The 19,843-nt window shown below is 44.3% G+C and overlaps 2 protein-coding genes across 12 annotated transcripts in view; one reads left to right on the forward strand and one right to left on the reverse strand.

Moving 5' to 3' along the window:
• Positions 1-19,843, forward strand: part of DOCK7 (dedicator of cytokinesis 7) — a 274,293-nt gene that overhangs the window by 102,321 nt on the left and 152,129 nt on the right. The gene's annotated exons all lie outside the window — the stretch shown is intronic.
• On the reverse strand, positions 4,112-13,661 carry ANGPTL3 (angiopoietin like 3). The gene is made up of 7 exons (XM_063939202.1): positions 12,798-13,661; positions 10,676-10,786; positions 9,962-10,076; positions 8,668-8,781; positions 8,089-8,184; positions 5,685-5,951; positions 4,112-5,235 (listed from the first exon to the last, which is right to left on the reverse strand). Exons 1-7 carry the CDS (start codon positions 13,290-13,292, stop codon positions 5,048-5,050), a joined length of 1,386 nt encoding a protein of 461 aa, XP_063795272.1. The 5' UTR covers positions 13,293-13,661; the 3' UTR covers positions 4,112-5,047.

The following is a 19,843-nucleotide window of genomic DNA, read 5'->3' on the forward strand; positions in this document are numbered from 1 at the left end:
TTGCAGGAGCCCACACCGGTGGGACCACGTCTAATACTCTTCAGTAGGTCCTGGTACGGACTTGGACCAGTGAGTTTGAGAATAGAGTCCCTAGGGGAACATACTGGAATTTCCAGACGATTCCCCTCACTGATTTTTCACAATTCTCCCCTGGACGGGGAGGTAGTAGGCGACGCCATACAAGAGTTGGGTCAGGATCAGGTCGTTGTCCTGTTGTCCCAGTCACTTAAAAAAAAAAAAGGATATAAGCTGTTATTCAAGCTTTTTCGTGCTTCTGAGGCCGGAAGGCTCGGTCAGAACAATTCCAAACAATTTCTTCTTAAGAAGTTGAACTACATGGTGGAATCTCTCTGGGCAGGGATCTCCAATCTGTTAAGGAGAAAGTGGGTCTAAATACGGTTCTTCTGCATTAGGCTTACCTGGTTTGCTATTCAGGATTGTCAGTGCCAATTCACCGGGGTGATGGCGGTATGATGGTTTTCTGTAATAGTACAAGAGTCATTATTACTCAGTACTGGGATCTCTGCGTACGGGGAGGGGAAGAAACAAGTGGTGCAAAACGTTGTTTTATCTCTGACGGATCTTCAACAAAGTGGTTGGCTCCTGAACTTGCCAGAATCACGTTTGATCCCAATGACGTGGTTGTCGGAGTTGGGAAGAATGTTAGATACAAAACTGTTGAGAGTTTGTTTCTTTCAATGGAAAGAGTTCTGAAGATCCAGAGTCGGGTCAGATCTACAACAGTGTCAATCCATCAATACGTTCCATTGATGAAAAAGAGGGTTGCGGCCTACGAGGCCATTCCGTGAGCAGGTTAACTGCCAGAGTGTTTTGTAGCAGGACCAATTGGACGTGTGGTCCGGGTCTCACCTGCACATGCACCGGAAGATAATCTTATCTTCCAAGACCAGAATTTCTCTCCCATGGTGGCTGCTCAGTTCTCACCTCCTAGAGGGACGAAGGTTCGCGATCCAGGATGGTATCCTGGTGTCCGTGGATGCAAGTCTCCAGGGCTGGGGAGCAGTCATTCAGAGGGAAACGAATTTCCAGGGAAAATGGCCAAGCCAGGAAGCTGGTCTGCACATAAACGTTCTGTTCGTGGTCTGCCCGTCTTAATTCAGTCGGACAACATACAGCAGTGGCGTACGTTAACCGCCAGGGCGGAACAAGGAGCAGAGCGGCGATGGCAGAAGCCACAAAAGTTTTCCGCTGGGCGGAAAGGCATGTAAACGCGCTGTCAGCGATCTTCATTTCGGGTGTAGACAACTGGGCTTCCTCAGCAGACACGATCTCCATTCAGGAGAGTGGGGTCTTCATCAAGAAGTCTTTGCAGAAATGTCAAGTCATTGGGGAATTCTTAAATAGACATGTTGACGTTTCGCCTCAACAAGAAATTTCAAAGATATTGTTCCAGGTCGAGGGACCCTCAAGTAATAGAGGTGGACGCCCTGGTGTCACCGTGGTTGTTTCAGTCTGTCTATGTATTCCCTCCACTTCCACTCATTCCAAAGGTGATAAAGATCATAAGAGGAACAAGGGTTAAGGCGATACTCCTTGTTCCAGACTGGCCAAGGAGGGCCTGGTATCCAGATCTTCAGGAGTTGCTCATAGAAGATCCCTGGCCTCTTCTTCTTCGAGAGGTCCTGTTATAACAGGGGCCGTGCGTGTATCAAGACTTACTGCGGCTGCGTTTGATTTGACGGCATGGCGGTTGAACGCCAAATCCTAGCCCGGAAGGGTATTCCCAGTGAAGTCATTCGAACACTTCTTCAGGCTAGAAAAGAAGTAACTGCAAAGCATTAGCACCGTATTTGGAGGAAATATGTGTCTTGGTGTGAATCCAAGAAGCTCCTACGGAGGATTTTCCGTGAGGGCGGTTGCTTCATATTTTGCAAGTAGGTGTGGATGCGGGACTAAAGTTAGGCTCCATTAAAGTACAAATTTTGCCCTTATCGAATTTCTTTCAGAAGGAATTGGCCTCCCTTCCAGAATTACAGACCTTCTTGAAAGGCGTGTTGCACATCCAACCTCCCTTTGTGCCCCCTGTGGCTCCAGGGGATCTTACTGTGGTGTTGCAGTTCCTGCAATCTCATTGGTTTAAACCTTTACGTAAGGTTCCATTACAATTTTTTACTTGGAAAGTAGTCATGATGTTGGCCTTGGCATCCGCAAGGCGGGTATCTGAATTGGCTTTGTCTCACAAAAGCCCCTATTTAATCTTCCATGCTGATAGAGCGGAGTTGAGAACTCGTCAGCAATTTCTGCCAAAATTGGTTTCACGTAAACCAGCCTATTGTGGTGCCAGTGACTACTGACACCTTGGCGGAATCGAAGTCTCTCGATTGTGGTCAGAGATTTGAAAAACTATGTCGCCAGAACGGCTCATGTTAGGAAAACAGAGGCTCTGTTTGTCCTATGGGCTCCCAACAAGATTGGGGCTACTGCTTCTAAGCAGACTATTGCGCGCTGGATCCGTACTATGGTTCAGTAGGCTCCTTCTACGGCAGGATTGCCATTACCGAAATAGGTGGAGGCCCATTCTACTAGAAAGGTGGGCTCATCCTGGGCGGCTGGCCGAGGGATCTCTGCATTACAGCTTGGCCAAGCTTCTACTTGGCCGGGATCAAACGCCTTTACGAAGTTTACAGGTTTGATACCCTGGCTGATGAGGACCTCTTGTTTGGTCATTCGGTGCTGCAGAGTCGTCCGCACTCTCCCTCCCGTTCTAGAGCTTTGGTATAATCCCCATGGTTCTTAAAGCATCCCCAGCATCCTCTAGGACGTATGAGAAAATAGGATTTCAATACCTACCGGTAAATCCTTTTCTCTTAGTCCGTAGAGGATGCTGGGCGCCCGTCCCAGTGCGTACTGTATCTGCAGTTATTGGGTATGTTTACACACTTGGTGTGTTCTGTATAAGTCGGCCTGTAGCTGATGATGTTCATGCCATGGCATGTGTTGTGCTGTTATTGGTTGTGTTTACACACACAGGTTGTGTTATGCTTTATGCCAGCGTATTGCTGCGTATTCTTCATGCCGTCGGCTGGGGTTCTATTGAATGCCAAGTTCTGCGGCATACTGAGGTGTGAGCTGGTAAGATGCTCACCGTGGTTTAACAATAAATTCTTTCCTCGAAATGTCCGTCTCCCTGGGCACAGTTACTTAAACTGGAGTCTGGAGGAGGGGCATAGAGGGAGGAGCCAGTTCACACCCAATCAAAGTCTTAAAGTGTGCCTGTGTCTCCTGCGGATCCCGTCTATACCCCATGGTTCTTGAAGCATCCCCAGCATCTGCTACGGAATAAGAGAAAAGGATTTACCGGTTGGTATTAAAATCCTATTTTCTGACCCCGCTTCATCATTGCTTTGTGACCATGTCATACAACCCACCAAGAACCTTTGCAATCCGGTGGAGAACTATGCAATAGATAGCACCTATCCTTGTGTATACATTTCCCTATAGAGTGTAAGCTTGCGAGCAGGGCCCTCCTCCCTCTATGACTGGTTGTTATTACCCAGTTTTGTTGTATCTTTGTGTCCAATTGTAAAGCGGAATTTGCTGCGCTATATAAGAAACTGTTAATAAATAATAATTAGGTCGACACATAAAAAGGTCGATATGGGTTTTTCACCTTTTTTTTTTTTCAACTTTTTCATACTTTACGATCCACGTGGACTACGATTTGGAATAGTAACCTGTGCCAAGCGCAGCGGTAGCGGAGGGAGGCACATTGCGAGGGGACACTAATTGGGGTTCCCGGTCACTTTACGAAGACAACGGCACCCAAAAACCCCCCCAAAAAAACTAATGTTGACCTTTTTCCAGGTCGACCTTTTCCATATCGACCTAATGACTGTGTCAACCTATTTCAGGTGTTGGCCTAGTCACTGTCAAACCAATAGTGGTTGACCTAGTTACTGCCGACCCAACGATCCACACCCTAAATATCTATAACCAGATTTGACACACAAAGACAAATCGCCAATATGCTAAACACCAGATCATATGAATAAATAGTCTTATACGGTATACAAAGCAATAAAAATCATGTCTTGGGAAAGAGGCTCGCCGCTAGTTACCGTTATCACGACAATACTGCAAACTGATGCACTTGTTGAACATTTAGACAACGGTAAAGTTTATTGTCCTTTAGCTTTGTTATAACAAAACATATTAAAAACAATGTTATATTACATTAATGTGCATAAAATAATAACACTTATATATGATAAAAAAAAGCCCTGACTCCGAAGCATATTTCTGAAGTTATATGTCCATTGTCTAGAAACGACATCTGCAAAGTTCACTAATATAATCGTTTACAGTACAGAATAGCTGTAAGTCAATATGACTTAATATATGTACGTTTAAGAACCCCATTGTTGCGTCATGAGGTCATATTTAAATAGAACTTGTAAATCGGTTTTAAATGTTTTTCAAGACTGAAGGTAACTCCGTATTAACTTTGCAAAACTCAGATTCCCCGATTGACTAAATGATTAGTATATTATACAGTTATTGCTGCCTTCTGGTGGAAAGTGAAGTGTGGGGATTTATATGTTGCAATCATTTCCTAAATAGGCTGAGGAGCACACACTCTGTACCCCCCATCTCCTTTCTCTGCTCACTGCTAGAGGCAGACGGCTATGATAACTATTACTCGTTTACGTTGTTATAACAATGTTCTAGTTTTTGCAAAACAGTTCGTCTGTAAAAGGACTTGAAATAATTATGACCATGTATTTTCGAACTTATGCAAAACCTTCTACTTTGTCGTTGCTTGTAACAGAACATTGGAAGTGTGATCTTGAAAGCCTGCCTGGTGTGTTATATACTGTACATAATAAGCGCTTCATTGGTAGATACCATTTTAATACTGCAGTATTTCCTGCCGAGCTGGAGTTACGTGGTTATTGAACATGCCGGACCGTCCTTTGTCTGCTGAATTGCTAACAGCTGTGTGTTTGAGTGTTTGGTTAGTTATGTGTAAATCGGTTCCGGCATAGTATTGCAAAATGTCTCTTAGGAACCGTTCCACGCTTTGGCGCTAGTCGAAATTCTCCAGATCAGTGCGGTAAAGCATTATCTTGGTAGACCTGAGCGAGTACATTCTGCCTTTCTCTGGTTTCCAGTATAAGCCTTGTCCGCGTCGTCTTTCTGCTTTCGCCCTTCCTTTGGGTTTAATGTACTTGCCGTTAAGGTTTGTCCCGCCACAGGTTGCTTTCCACCATCCGCCTGCAACATAAACCAATGGCTGTTATACAATGTATCGCCAAGTCTTAAATTCATGCATTCAGATTGCTCCATCACTTTGCCCGTATTGAAATGTCTTCACCAAACCCCATACCTCTTTTACTCTATTAAGTAGCATCACCTCTTGTTCAACGTGGAGCTATTATACTGGGGTACTATATACTTGCTGGTTATTATGGATACTTTTGCTAGGAAAAAAGTTTGCCCAACAAAAATGTTCCATCACCGGTTTCATGCAACTAAATGGACTACTCAAAAACGGACAACACCCCTCCCTCTCCTCCAAGTCAGAGGGTTGTGTCTCCTCCTCTTTGGCCATTTTAAAATATTTCCACCACCCACCAACTAGTCTTTATGACATCAGGCCACGACTGTCACAGCCACGAGGTGTCTTGCACTTTTCTGCCTGGTGAACAATTGCAGGACATTACCTGATGATATCTCTGTAGGACATTTCAGATGTTGGGATTGGTGATCGCTGGTAGAGAACTGGAGCGGCGTATATTCCGAGAGAGCGCTGGGGATGTTCCCTAGGACCTGAGAGAGTTGCAGTGTGTAACTGGTGTCTTCATTCCCCAGGGTGAACAAGTATTCCACAAACCGCCTGTTGTCCTTCCAGTCCTGGAGCTCTATGTGGAGGATATAATCTCCTTGCTGGGACAGGGAGTAGACCTTCTTCAGGCCCAGCCAGAATTCACCTAGAAAACAGGACGGTCACAGAGGTGAAAACTCTGAAGGTTTAGTGTAGAGTAAAGTTTCTGCGTTCTCTCCACGTTCTGACCGTGCACCCTGGGGGCTGATACAGGTTCTGTCCATTTTTTTGTTTTGTTTTTATAGCTCACGTGCACCGTGTATACAGCCATTTCCTGGTATGAACCAGTATGCGTTAATGACCAATTCCCTAGGAACTACTGACCCCACTGATCAATTCCCTAGGAAATACTGACTTTACTGTGTGCCTCCTGCCTCAATGGTGTCCGTATTTATAGGCTGCACGCTCGTCGCTAAGCCCAGGAAAATGGCCGCCTTGGCAATGTGACAAGCGTGCTGATAGGCTGCACCCTCGTTCCTGCCCACCGAGTGGTTCCCTCTGTTGTGTACGCTTAAACATGGCCTTTCATTATCTGGATAGGTGTCAGTGCAGCACAGTGGTTAGCATTCCTGCATCACAACGCTGGGGCTTTGGGGGTTCTGTGCTGTACATAGGTAGGCTTGCCATACTGGTGGTCATTCCGAGTTGATCGCTCGCTAGCAGTTTTTAGCAGCCGTGCAAACGCTATGCCGCCTCCCACTGGGAGTGTATTTTAGCTTAGCAGAAGTGCGAACGAAAGGATCGCAGAGCGGCTACAAAAATTTTTTGTGCAGTTTCAGAGTAGCTTCAGAACTACTCAGCGCTTGCAATCACTTCAGACTATTCAGTTCCTGTTTTAACATCACGAACACGCCCTGCGTTCGCCCAGCCACGCCTGCATTTTTCCTGGCACGCCTGCGTTTTTTCGAACACTCCCTGAAAACGGTCAGTTGACACCCAGAAACGCCCTCTTCCTGTCAATCAGTCTGCGGCCACCAGTCTGACTGAAAAGCTTCGCTAGACCTTGTGTGAAACTACATCGTTCGTTGTAATAGTACAACGCGCGTGCGCATTGCGCCGCATACGCATGCACAGAAGTGCCGTTTTTTTGCCTGATCGCTGCGCAGCGACCGAAAGCAGCTAGCGATCAACTCTGAATGACCCCCACTATCCCTTTAATCAGGGTTGCCAATGATTTACACAGGTTCTGGGGCTGATTAAAACCAGGTGAAATGCATGCTTGAACTTGGCTAGATATTATGGCAAGCCTATACATACTGTAGGGACCTATCGGCAACAGTTTTAGATTATTTCCATGTTTGCTTAAACTTCAGTTCCTTCCACAGATGAAAGACATATAGCGAGTTTAATTGACTTGCACAAATGTTTGTGCGCTTGTGTATGTGTTTGTGTAACTTTGTATCGGAAACGAACCATGCTGCCATGCAAGGGTAGGAAATACATTTTATATTTTTTATGTGCAGGGTAAATACCGGCTGCTTTTGCATGTAGCCCACAAATGTTAGACCGCTTTATTTTTACACTGCAATATAGATTTCAATTTAAACACCCCCCACCCAAATCTAACTCATCCTGCACATGTTACATCTGCCCCACATGCAGTGCAGCATGGTCTTGCTATCATGTGTAGTTAAGGTTCCGGAGTAATTATATTTTTGCTATGAATGTATTGGTAAATATGCCATGTAAGATTTGCTTGGTTTGGCGCGTGCATTTTTTTTTATCCGTCTGTATCAGTAGTGAAGGTTTTTATAACCGTGACCTGCAGTAGCAGTTTCACACTGTACGTTCAGGTTGATCCGGTCAGGCCCCCTGGTATCTTGTGCCAGCGGCTGCAGTTTTCGTTGCATAAGTGACTTTTGGGTCTCGGAGCAGTGATTTATTAACTAGGAGCAAACATGGGAGTTTCGGTCTGACCCAGCGATGTCCCCTCTGATTGGTCCTCTGTGGTTGTATGATTGATGTTTCAGGGCATGTTTAACTTTTTAGTGAAATATGTGGTTTATATATAGAGACTGTATTGACTATATGATGCAATGTGGCCAGATGGGGTTATCCGTGCCTGATACAGTAATAAGAAACGCATTCTTTAAAAAATGTAACATTCTGTCCATATTGGCGTCCCGAACCCTCCGCCGTAACAGCGTCTGTTTGGCCTCAGCAGGGACGGGCTGCATACTAGACGTACTTGCTGTGCATTATAGAAGAGATTTGAGCCATAAGAGATTATACAGTTAACTTACCGGCAAGGTCACCGAAACCATTAGCGTAATCTTCCCACGTTTGGTTAAACTCCACAGACCCATCTGCCCGTCTCTGGATCACTGTCCAGGCCACATCTTAAAGACATAAAGATCATTTGTGACAGGCGTTTGTCGAATCGATCAAACACGTGCAGAACAATGACCTGCAGTTTATGTGTGGGGCAAGTTACAGATGTATTCCTTGCAAGGCATTTGGCACTCAGAGGGGGAAATTTACTAAGGTGGGAGTCTTTTTAGAACCTTGCTGCTTTTTTAATAACATTATTATTTTGCTATTGTCTTTGTAATATTTTACTACTTGGGCAATATGTCATGTGAGTAAGTTATTGGCCTGGTCACAAGTAAAGTTTTACACATAGACCCCCCCCCCCTTACCCTCCCTCCCCCCCTTACCCCTTCTTTCCTTCCCCCCTCCCCCCCCCAGCCTAGATCCATCCAGGAGAAATGTGGGGGTGCACCTACTAGGGTTGCGGTATCACTTGGAAGTAAAAAGTGACCTGTGACTGGACCTGTCCATTTGAGTCCCATTTCCGCTAATAATGGGATTTTGTTGCTCACCTGAAGTCATTTCACAGTAGACGCTGAATTCTTCGCTTTTGTTGGGCCTTATTGTGTAGATGCCGCTGGTCCGCTCACCCTGGTTATAAATATCATTGCAGTCTCGTGGCTGGCCTGAAATATTCAACATCACAGTATGATCATCATTGAACAGTTGTGGTGCAAGTAAGGGTTGCGCTATGCAGTACTAGCCATTTTTTTATAAAATGTTGACGTGGATGTAGAACCTTTAACGTGACAGTTAGGAGCTGATTTGGTTGGTAATTTATCTCTCTCCACGTTCTCTTTATCCAAGGCTTCGTACATATCCCCCTCAATGGGTTGATCGCTGAGACAAAAATCTGCTCACCCTGGAGGTCATGGCTCAACGAAAAATGAAAAGACCTTATTAAATGCGTCTAAAGGTGGGGCCAGCTTATCCACAGGTCTAGTCCTTCACCATATGTGACGAACTTGGCTCTGCCCATGTGTGGGTATTTTAAAAACCCATTTTAAAGATGCCTTTAAGTTTTGTTACTGTTTTCACCCACTCCATAATATTCCTCCGATCACCACTAACATACTGTACTAGACCCGCCCTCTCCAATCTGCCAATGACCATCGCCTCTCCTCTGCCCTGGTCGCTGCAGCCCATGTGCCAATCCAAGATTTTGCCCTTGCTGCCCCCATTCACTGGAACGAGCTCTATTAGACTCTCCCTGATCTTAAAAAGCTTCAAACTGGCACGGAAAACCCAGCTGATCATCAAAGCGCCCCCTTCCACATAACCTAGTCTCGGCCGCTGTCCCAACCCGCTGCCTCATGCATTGGCCATCTCTGCCTTGCTTACTTCCTGCCACCAGGCCACATTCCGCTTGCTTGTGTCTCATGTCACCTGTCCGTCTCCCTCCTCCCCCTAGATTGTAAGCTCATTGGAGCAGGGCCCTCTTCCCTCCTCTTCTCTTGCACTTTAATTACAGTACCCCCCTACTCAGTGACCATCTATACCTGCGTCTCCTCTCGCTTGTAAACGGTCGACTCTTCCCACGGCTGCCCGCCTCGAGTAGTACGCCGATTACTCCTTTGCTTCCTTACATCTCAGCTATAGTGTGTGCTGAGACTTGTGGTGCTAATTGTTACCTATTTTAGGTTTTCTGTTTCTGTAATGTTAAGTTCTGTGGACCCTGTATTGTTCTAATGTCTGGCGAAACACTTGTGGCACCTTATAGATAAAATTTAATAATAAAAACACCAGATAACTGTACCTGAAAATGTGAAACTACGTTCTAGAATCTGTATGACTAGATCATCTTACCGTTTGGCTCCTGCGTCGACTCCGTGGAGTTGTTTGGATGTACAGATGAGTGGGTATCGAGGCGCTGGCTGGCAGGTAAACTCCTTATACTGTTCGGGAAGCTGACGTTGCTGAGCTGTAACAGAGGGTAGAAGCTTTATTTTTGCATTAAAGTTCTCCAGAGTTGACATGCAGATGTTCAACAGGAAGGAAAAGCAACGTTATAATAAGTCCTCACGCTGTAAAGTTTGATGTGGCACACTAGACTTTGATATGGTGGATGGGCTCCCACGTGTGGTCAAATGTGTACTAAGAACCTTAATTATACTCCATGATGTTTGCAGAGTTTATTATATCTTTTTTAATTATCAGTGTGCTTAGTGTGTACACCAGCATCTTCGTTATCCTGTATGGCACTACAAGTCTCAGCATGGTAGCACCTCCCAATTTTAAAATAAGGTGTGCTGTGCTCACCCAGAGGAGCACACAGGGGGGGCTTCACAGTGCCCAGAACACTCCTCCCCTTAACAAACCCAAATTCTTCTTCAAAGCTGTCTCTACTGTGGATAACCCATCATTAAAACCCTACCCCCTAGTGTCACTCATGCAGCGATTCGTAGGAGTATGGGAAGGGGGCAGTGGCCATTGCGGCAAGGTGCCGCCCCTATCAGTGACCTGCTGCTGTGCTCTATCTACCATCTCTTAGCACTTATTTAGAATATTTTGGATTATTACCTTATCTTCCAGGTCCTTTATTTGTCCGTTTTGGTAATCGAGTTGGGTGTTTTGAGTTTGGACCACTTTCAACAGACGTTGGATGTTAATATCTTGTTGCTCCACGTAATGCTGAAACACAAATGTCTTTGTTACTCTCTAATACTCTGTAACACAATTTCGTAAACCTATTATTTCTTGTGGTACTCCAAACCATGTTTACTGGCGATTGCACAGCAATAATATACATATTGTACTAGCAGGAGCATGCTCAGTCTGACATCATCCAGCTGCCAGCTGTCGGTTGATTGGCTCCGAGATATCACATGAGCTCACTGTCACCTAAACTCCCAACTTTTACAGTTGACCTTTTTATCTTTTTTTTTCTCCAACAAGTAAGTTTGTTAATAACTGATCATTCCAATGAGATACGTGCCAGACACACCCTAAATAACTAGGCTGGGAGTATTATATTATGTATGGAACTAAATTTCTTTGGGTGCATTTCAAAGATTATTTTGCAATAAATATTTCACACTGCTGTCCTCTGAGTGCAGTCATTCTGTGGGCTAAAACCAATATTCCTGCCAATGCAGCCTGTAAAGTCAGTATAGACCTGACATCGCTTATGCTGGTGAAGGTGGACAGATCTATTCAGTTCATGTCGGGAAAAGGACAGCACGCATGACGCAAGTGTCAATTTGCAATATTTTCCAACTGTGTTTAGCAAAATGCAGACAGTGATCCGCTTCACTTTGCTCAGATTATCATTGGGGCAGTGACGTTGTTTGTGGGACATTTGTTGTGACATCAACCAATGTTCTTGATGTCTTTTGCATTTTTGAAGTGTGTGGATTTCAGTAATATGCAACGGTGTGCTGTAGTTTATAGAGAAACTTCCGGCTGTCTTATAACCGTTTTGAAATAGATCTTTGCTAGTGACCTTGCAGAAGACCTAATAGTCTTCCCTTAAACAAATACTAAACCTAACATCCAAGTATAAAACAAGGATATTACTGACTAATATATACATATGTGTGTGTGTGTGTGTGTGTGTGTGTGTGTTCCTATAAGAAGCAGCAGTCCACAAAATTTACGGTTGAAGGCACCCTAAAAGTTGCTATTTCTGATACAGGAGTGCGGAGCTGAAGCTATCAGGTGTGTGTGTGTGTGTATGTATGTATATATATATATATATATATACCGGTATATATATATATATATATATATATGTGTGTGTGTGTGTGTATATATATATATATAATGTGTATATATATATATGTATATTTATATGTGTTTATTGAAACATTCCCATATAGTTCTATAAACAAAGATTGGTTGTAAATTAAAACATATGGAAAGATTTGCGTTTGGTCATTATCCAGCCATACTGCTATATCCAGGATATAACGTCGCAGACTTAACAACACATACAAGATTATAACTGGCATCTAATATAAATTACACAATTGCATGTGTTATGTAAAAGTTCATGCACTGTATTTCAAGTGTATGAGACTTTGGTCCTAATTCTAAGTTGATCGCAGCAGCAAATTTGTTAGCAGTTGGGCAAAACCATGTGCACTGCAGGTGGGGCAGATGTAACATGTGCAGAGAGAGTTAGATTTGGGCGGGGTGTTTTCAAACTGAAATCTAAATTGCAGTGTAAAAATAAAGCAGCCATTATTTATTTACCCTACACAGAAACAAAATAACCCACCCAAAATCCAACTCTCTGCAAATGTTATATCTGCCCCACCTGCAGTGCACATGGTTTTGCCCAACTGCTAATAAATTTGCTGCCGCGATCAACTCTGAATTGCCCCCTTTATGCTGTACATTTGCTACTGCTCAGCCTGCAAGGTGAATAGTTTAGGGTTTAATGCTCAATGTTTTGGTCCTTTCAGCAACGTGGACATAAATATAGTTTCACCATCAGGCCAGTTTAATCTAGCAGCTGTCTATTGTAACACCTAAAAGCTGCTACCCAGACATAGTTATAGGCGATGCAGAGCTGCTTGCTAATATGACTTTGCTTTAAAGAATGGAAGGAAGCAAAAAGATACTGAAATAAATCTAGGAGGTACAAGCATATAAATTAATCTGGAGTTAGACGACCTCTTTAATAGTTTGTTAGACTTACTTTGAGTGCAGCTACCTCTTTGTGGTCTTGTTCTCCATGCTGCCCCTCCGTAATATGATTCAGCTTCTCCTCCAGCCTGACGATTTTGGTCTGAAGCTGGACCTTGTCTTGTTGGAGATATTCCATCTGGGAGTAGATTTTATTCGATAAGTTTTTCAGCTCCTCATTATTCTCTTGCAGCTTTGAGGTCTGCTCCTTGAGCTCCACCTCTTTCTCCCGGATCTCGTTGGTCTGTTCCGACAGGTCGTAGAAGGACTTGTCAAAAACGTTCAGTTTCTGCAAGATCTCATTGATCTGCCCTTTAGTCTTGTGGACAAAATCTTTCAGGCCGTGGCCGAGCTGCAGGAGACCGTTGGCTAAAATTCTGACATCGTCCAGCATAGCAAATCTGGACCTGGTTTCTGTGGGTAAAGACACGAAATCGGCATCTTCTTCATTTTTCTGCGTGGTCGCAGAGAAAACCAGGGGTAGAAGGATCAAGACCGTTACCTTCATCTTCCTACTTTGGCAAGAGCTTAGTAGTCAGTGTCCGTCCTGTCTTGTAATTAACCTATATATATCACCGAGAGATTACCCGCAGACAGAGCAGTAGTTGATAATTAAACAAGGCATTTGAACTGACGTAACCTCTACTGACTTCTTGCTATGTTGGACCTATCACTCAATGAACTGTGACACAATACCAGCCAAGGAGAAGGAGCTGTGTTGTCTAATGACTCATTTCCAAAAACCATTCAGGGAAGAAAAAAATAAAAAGCCTCATGCTATTTTTGTTTATGTGTAGTTCCGATGCAAAGAATCCAAATGTTTTGGGGGCAGCTTGACCCATTGTCTACTTTCAGTCCTGACACTTAGAAAACAATGTGTTTAAAAAAAAAAAAAAAATGTTTTAAAGTTGCAGCAGAATGTTCCTGTTCTTTTCCAAGGGCACTTGCAAGGAATTTGTGGTATTGTGTGTTGTTGCGTCGAGCCATCAGATAAGGGCTTCTTTTGTTATACAAATTGACCTTCTTGATACAACTTCTCTATTGTAGGAAGTTTACATTGTATTTACAGTATATGCAGAGGTTTTTTTTAATCATTTTTAAATGTGGGTCTAATTAAACTTTCATAGAGTTAAAGAGAATATTATTTATAATCAGTTTTGTGTGGATAAGGTTTGCACAGAAGTCCCTCCAGATGTGCCTTTTAATTTCACACAAGCAGATGTGTCCTCATACACTATTGTTCATGCCGAACATCTCATTCGGCCCTCAAGGTCCCATGTGAGTCGGCGTCTTTTTTTTGCTCAAAGGTACGCTTTAATCGCAATTCTATGCATCAAAACCACTTCACGAGATTGCAGTAGTTCATTTGATATGCAACACTGGTATATCTGCAAGCCCGTCCTTGCCTACCTTTAAAGCCAACTCGAACTGTTTTCAGCAAGACTACCGCCTGTTGGTATCTGAAGATAATCGTGCGCTCCCAACTTCTGACCAAATTTCAGGATATGCATGATAAAAATTCGGTTGATTTAGAACACATTACCAAGTATCACATCTGTTTTCAGGGCCACACACTGTGATGTTTACCCAATTGCCCAATATCTGCACCATTTCCCACCATTGCCCAATATCACACCATTTCCATAGTATGCGCTTAAGACGTGAAAAGGCATCATAGACAGTGACTAATGTACACTGAGCATTTAATGTTTAGCAACATTGACCCTTTCTTTCTGTGACTTCTAATATCTGTATACGTTACACTAGTAATGCATTATTACCCCATACATAACCTCGAGTGGCATGGTTGGTGTAGTGGTTAGCATCACTGCCTCACAACCCTATGTTCTGAGTTCAGTTCCTGACCAAAGCCTTATCTGTGTGGTGTTTGTATGTCCTCCTAGTGTTTGTGTGAGTTTCCTCTCGTACCCCACAAAAAAGACTGGTAGGTTAATTAACTTCTAATAAAATGAAAAAAATTAAACCCGTAGTGTGTATTTTAGTTTCTGTGACGGGAACGCTCTGACGAGGCAGTAGAATGGGCCTGATTCCGATTTGCACGCAGTGCCGTTTTACGCAACTGAGCGATTATTGGTAGATGGTGCTTGTGCTATGTTTGCGCTGTGCACGCACCAACATACCTTTGCAGTGCCGCTCGCAGCGATGACTTAATTGCAAAGGGATTGACAGGAAGGGGGACGGCTTGGAAGAGATAACCGTAAGTGGTGCAAAAAAATAGGTGCGTCATGGATGTTTTCGGGGCAATGTTTCTGTCTCCAGCTGCGATCCTGTACGCAGAAAACATGGCGCCAGCGTGCCCGCTTCCGCAGCCAGTCTACATACTGACAATGCTAAATTCCCTTGTCGTATAAACAACCCTTTATGAAGCTAAGAACACTGTACGCTGTTTACTTAAGAAGTACCGTAATGGTACGCTAGTTGCGTAACGATCGCTCAGCCGTAGGCGAGACGCTCAAGCGTCACGTTCGCTCACGGCCCAGCGATCACAGGACACGTTATTGGCTATGACTAGAGTAATGATTCGCTATGGCGTAGCGGACGCTCGAGACCACGAGGAGATCACCAGCGGCGCAGACGCTCACAACGCTATACCTTTATGTCTAAACCTTATACCAATGAAATACACGGAATACCTTAATGTGAATACAGGGTGTAAGTGCAACCTTGTGTAACCTGACTAACTACAAAGCTGCTTGAGCGTCACCGACGCTCAAGTGAACACTTAACACTATAGGAAATACACAGATACTGGTTTAGGGTCCAAAGCCTATTAACTGTATTATATCTAGTATACTTGTAAAAAGGGGATAACAGTACAAATGATACACTACAATATAACAAAGACTTCCTAACCAAAATACAATACTATCTAATACAATACAATACTAGTCTAGGGGAGATACGAGAGAAAGAGAAGGGAAAGAGAGAGAGAGAGAGAGAGATGAGAGAAATTGGCTCACAGAAAGACAATGATTACGGAGAGAAACTTACGCACAAGGGTAAACGATCGCATGCGCCTGGACATCCAGCACCCGATTTTCAGCAATGAGAACCGTTGAAGAGTGAGAGCTGGATGTGGTCGGCCTGCCTATTTATGCCCCACACACAATGCAATCTCATAGTCCCTACAATCCCATTGTCCATTGGATGAAGGAATTCGACCCTGTATCACAACAAAAGGTCATAGGTTGATTCATACAGGTGGGCTGTGACGATTTCAAACAGCTCAGGTGGGTGGGGAACTAGGTTTCCCGCCGCATACCTGAGTATGAGTAAATAGTAGAAATGGACATAAACTTCTTATGTCCATAACTATTCGCACGAGCGATTAATACGCTCCAAACCAACACCGGAATATTGCTAATTAAATACTCTTCCGATGGGTACCAAACACTGCTGTATGAGTCTTGTTAGACCCTTCGTACGATACAAAGAGGGATTACTTTAAACAGGGACCTTCTATATTAACCAAACTTTCAGAAACTATCAAAGGGATCATGATCTATAAACTACATTAATTGTGAAAATATGTAACGAATGAGTCGCACGCTACGACTACATAAACTCTACCGTAAATACGCATACCGCGCCTGCGAGTGCACGCTATTGCGGGTATGCGCCTTCACGGGAGAGCGTACGCATGCGCAGCGCGGACCAGTGTGCGGTGCAAATATGGCAACGTGCATAGAGACATTTTTCTGACTTTGACAATACCCGTAGACTCACTAGGGAAGTCAGTGTTCCTTGTTTCTGCGTCAACGCTGCGTATGTGTGCGCAGTTGCAATTGTTCCGTGGGCGTCGCTATTCTTTTCTGGGCGGCTGCTTTACCTACTTTGTTTTGCTTATCCATAGGCTGATAATCACATCTGCGCAGGCTTTAGTGTACACATTGGAATCAGCCTCTATGTGTATAATAAATGGTTAAATGTAACATTCCCCTAAGTCAGGCATTCCCAACCACGGTCCTCAAGGCACACAACAGTGCAGGTTTTAGTGATATCCAGGCTTCAGCACAGGTGTCTTAATTAGTAGCTCAGTTATTTTGATTTTACCATCTGTGCTGCAGCCTGGATATCACTAAAACCTGCACTGTTTTGTGTGCCTTGAGGACCGTGGTTGGGAATATCTGCCCTAAGTGTAGGGATCAATAGTGGGGATCACTTTTCCAGAGACATTTTATTATGTTGGTCCACAGGTTCCATTGACGGATTTCCAATCCCTGTTTGTAAATGCTCTCCACATCCTGCGATTGTTGTGCGGCACTTATACAGCTATACGTGGCAACTTTCTGCTTTACATCTGTTTCCCAATTACTCAGCCGATTGCCAAATGCTGAAACTTCCACAAAAGGGGGACGCTTAACCTTTCTCCCTCTTGCAGGAATCCTGTCCCTCTGATTACAGTAACTGAACGATTAACCGCTCACTGTATGACACGGATCTCGTGATCCAGCTGAGGCCTGGTCTTGGCTATTTCAGTTTTGTTTCCCACATGCGATTGCAGACCTTTTCTCTTTAAAGATTTCTTTTTGACACATCTGGCCTGGCACAGCGCTAATGGTATGATGCCAGGTCCTCGCTGCGGGCCACCACCCTTCCAGCGATGGTTCCCCAACATATTTCATTGTCTGTTTTTTTGGGATCTTTTTAGATCGTTTCCACAAGCAGGATCCTCTCTAATGTTTGTAGCTGTAAGTTGGTATGTTTGTGGTTTTCACTACGCAGAGTCAGCCGGTTGCATGCAGGAATAATTTCACTAAATGGAATATATATTACGGCAACTAGAGCTTCCCGTAGCCAGACACTGGCGATAATTTTAAAACAACTTGGCTTGGATTGTGACTGGCATGTCTGCATTACTTTCCATGACAGGCCTGACTTAGGTCTACCACACGTTTCAGTGACTTCGCATTGGAGAATTAACAGGCTTAGATGAATGGGTTGGGTCCGAAATCCCGTCAGTCAGGAGACTGACAGCATAATTCCCGTTGGCCAGAATTCCGACGGGTTCTGGTATTATTTTTATTAACAGTTTCTTATATAACGCAGCAAATTCCGTTGCGCTTTACAATTGGAGAGAACAATGATATAACAAAACTGGGTGATAACAAACAGTCATAGAGGTAGGAAGGCCCTGCTCGCAAGCTTACAATCTATAGGGAAATAGGCATGTACTGTATACACAAGGAAAGGTGCTATCTATTGCATAGTTGTTCACCAGATTGCAAAGGTTCTTGGTGGGCTGTATGCTATGGTCACACAGCAATGATGAACCGGGGTCGGGAGGAAGGGAAAGTGAAGAATGAGAAGACATGAGAGGATATGTGTGGACTGTGCAGAGTGGATGCAATTTGATAGGAAGGTTTATGAAGGTTATGTGGGTGGTTCTGGAATTTGATAGGTTTGTCTGAAGAGGTGAGTTTTGAGGGAACACTTGAAGGTTTGGAGACTAGAGGAGAGTCTTATTGTGCGTGGCAGTGCATTCCACAGAGTGGGTGCAGCCCGATGAAAGTCCTGCAATCGTGAGTGGGAGCGAGTAATGAGTGTGGATGAGAGACGCAGGTCTTGTGAAGAGCGAAGGGGCCGGTTTAGGAGATATTTTGAGATAAGCGAAGTGATGTACGTTGGTGTAGTTTGGTTAATGGCCTTGTGTGTGAGTATTTTATATTGAATGCGGTAGAATACAGGTAACCAATGGAGGGACTGACAGAGTGGATCTGCAGACGATGAACGTCTAGCGAGGAAGATAAGCCTCGCTGCTGCATTCAGAATGGATTGTAGTGGTGAGAGTCTCTGTTTGGGAAGACCAGTTAGGAGACTATTGCAATAATCAATGCAGGAGATAATGAGAGAATGGATTAGAGTTTTAGCAGTGTCTTGTGTAAGGTATGGTCGTATTTTGGATATGTTTTTTAGATGCATGTAACATGATCTAGAGACAGATTAAATGTGGGGAACAAAGGACAGATCAGAGTCAAGGATTTCACCTAGGCAGCGAGCTTGTGGGGTAGGGTAGATTGTCGAGTTTTCAACAGTGATAGAGATATCAGGTTGGTACCTACTATTGGCCGGAGGAAATATAATTAACTCTGTCTTTGAAATATTAAGTTGGAGGTGGCGAGATGTCATCCAGGATGAAATGGCAGAGAGGCATTCAGTGACACGGTCCAGTACAGATAGGGACAAGTCGGGGGAGGATAGGTAGAATTGAGTATCATCTGCTTACAGATGATACTGAAATCCAAAAGAGCTGATTAGTTTACCAAGAGATGAGGTATAGATAGAGAAAAGCAGAGGACCCAAGACTGAGCCTTGCGGTACTCCAACTGAAAGAGGTATTTTCACCTTACCCGGAACCCTACCCCTAACCCACTCCTCCCGCAGCCTAACCTTAACCGTCCCCTCCTGGCAGCCTAACCCTAATTGTCCCCCCTCCCACAGCCTTACCGTTACCTGCCCCCTAGTGCCTAACCCCAACCCCGGTACTTACCTCCAAGACTCGTCGGGTTCTGACCGTTGGGATCCAGCTGTTGGTCTTCTGACCGTTAGGATTTTGATTGCATCCCTTTTAAATTATTTTTACACACTTCCACTGTTAACTGTGACAGTCACCTAGAGAAAGTGAAGTGGTGACTGTTGCTTAGTGTGTACTTTGTAAGCTAGTCACTTGCGGACAGTGGACCTGACTCTTGGTCAGATGCAAAGTGATGCAAAGTTTATGAGAGAAGCTTGCGAATGCCAGATTCCGTGCGGCGAATGCCAGATTCCGTGCGGCGAATGCCAGATTCCGTACATGTAGTGCCAGATTCCGTACATGTAATGCCAGATTCTCTGCATCTTCAAGCAGGAAGCCACGATGCCCACTAATTTTACACCAACTGCTGTAGTTGTCATCCTTGGTATTGGCACTTGCAACAACACCATGCTCTGTTCCAGAGATCAGTCAGGAACCGATATCCCCCTTCCACGTACACGCATCGCTACGTACCCATGACACTCCCATGAGATACATCTCTTACATGTTTGCTGCCCAGTTGC

Source organism: Pseudophryne corroboree, chromosome 9, assembly GCF_028390025.1.
Source record: "Pseudophryne corroboree isolate aPseCor3 chromosome 9, aPseCor3.hap2, whole genome shotgun sequence".
Taxonomy (NCBI): domain Eukaryota; kingdom Metazoa; phylum Chordata; class Amphibia; order Anura; family Myobatrachidae; genus Pseudophryne; species Pseudophryne corroboree.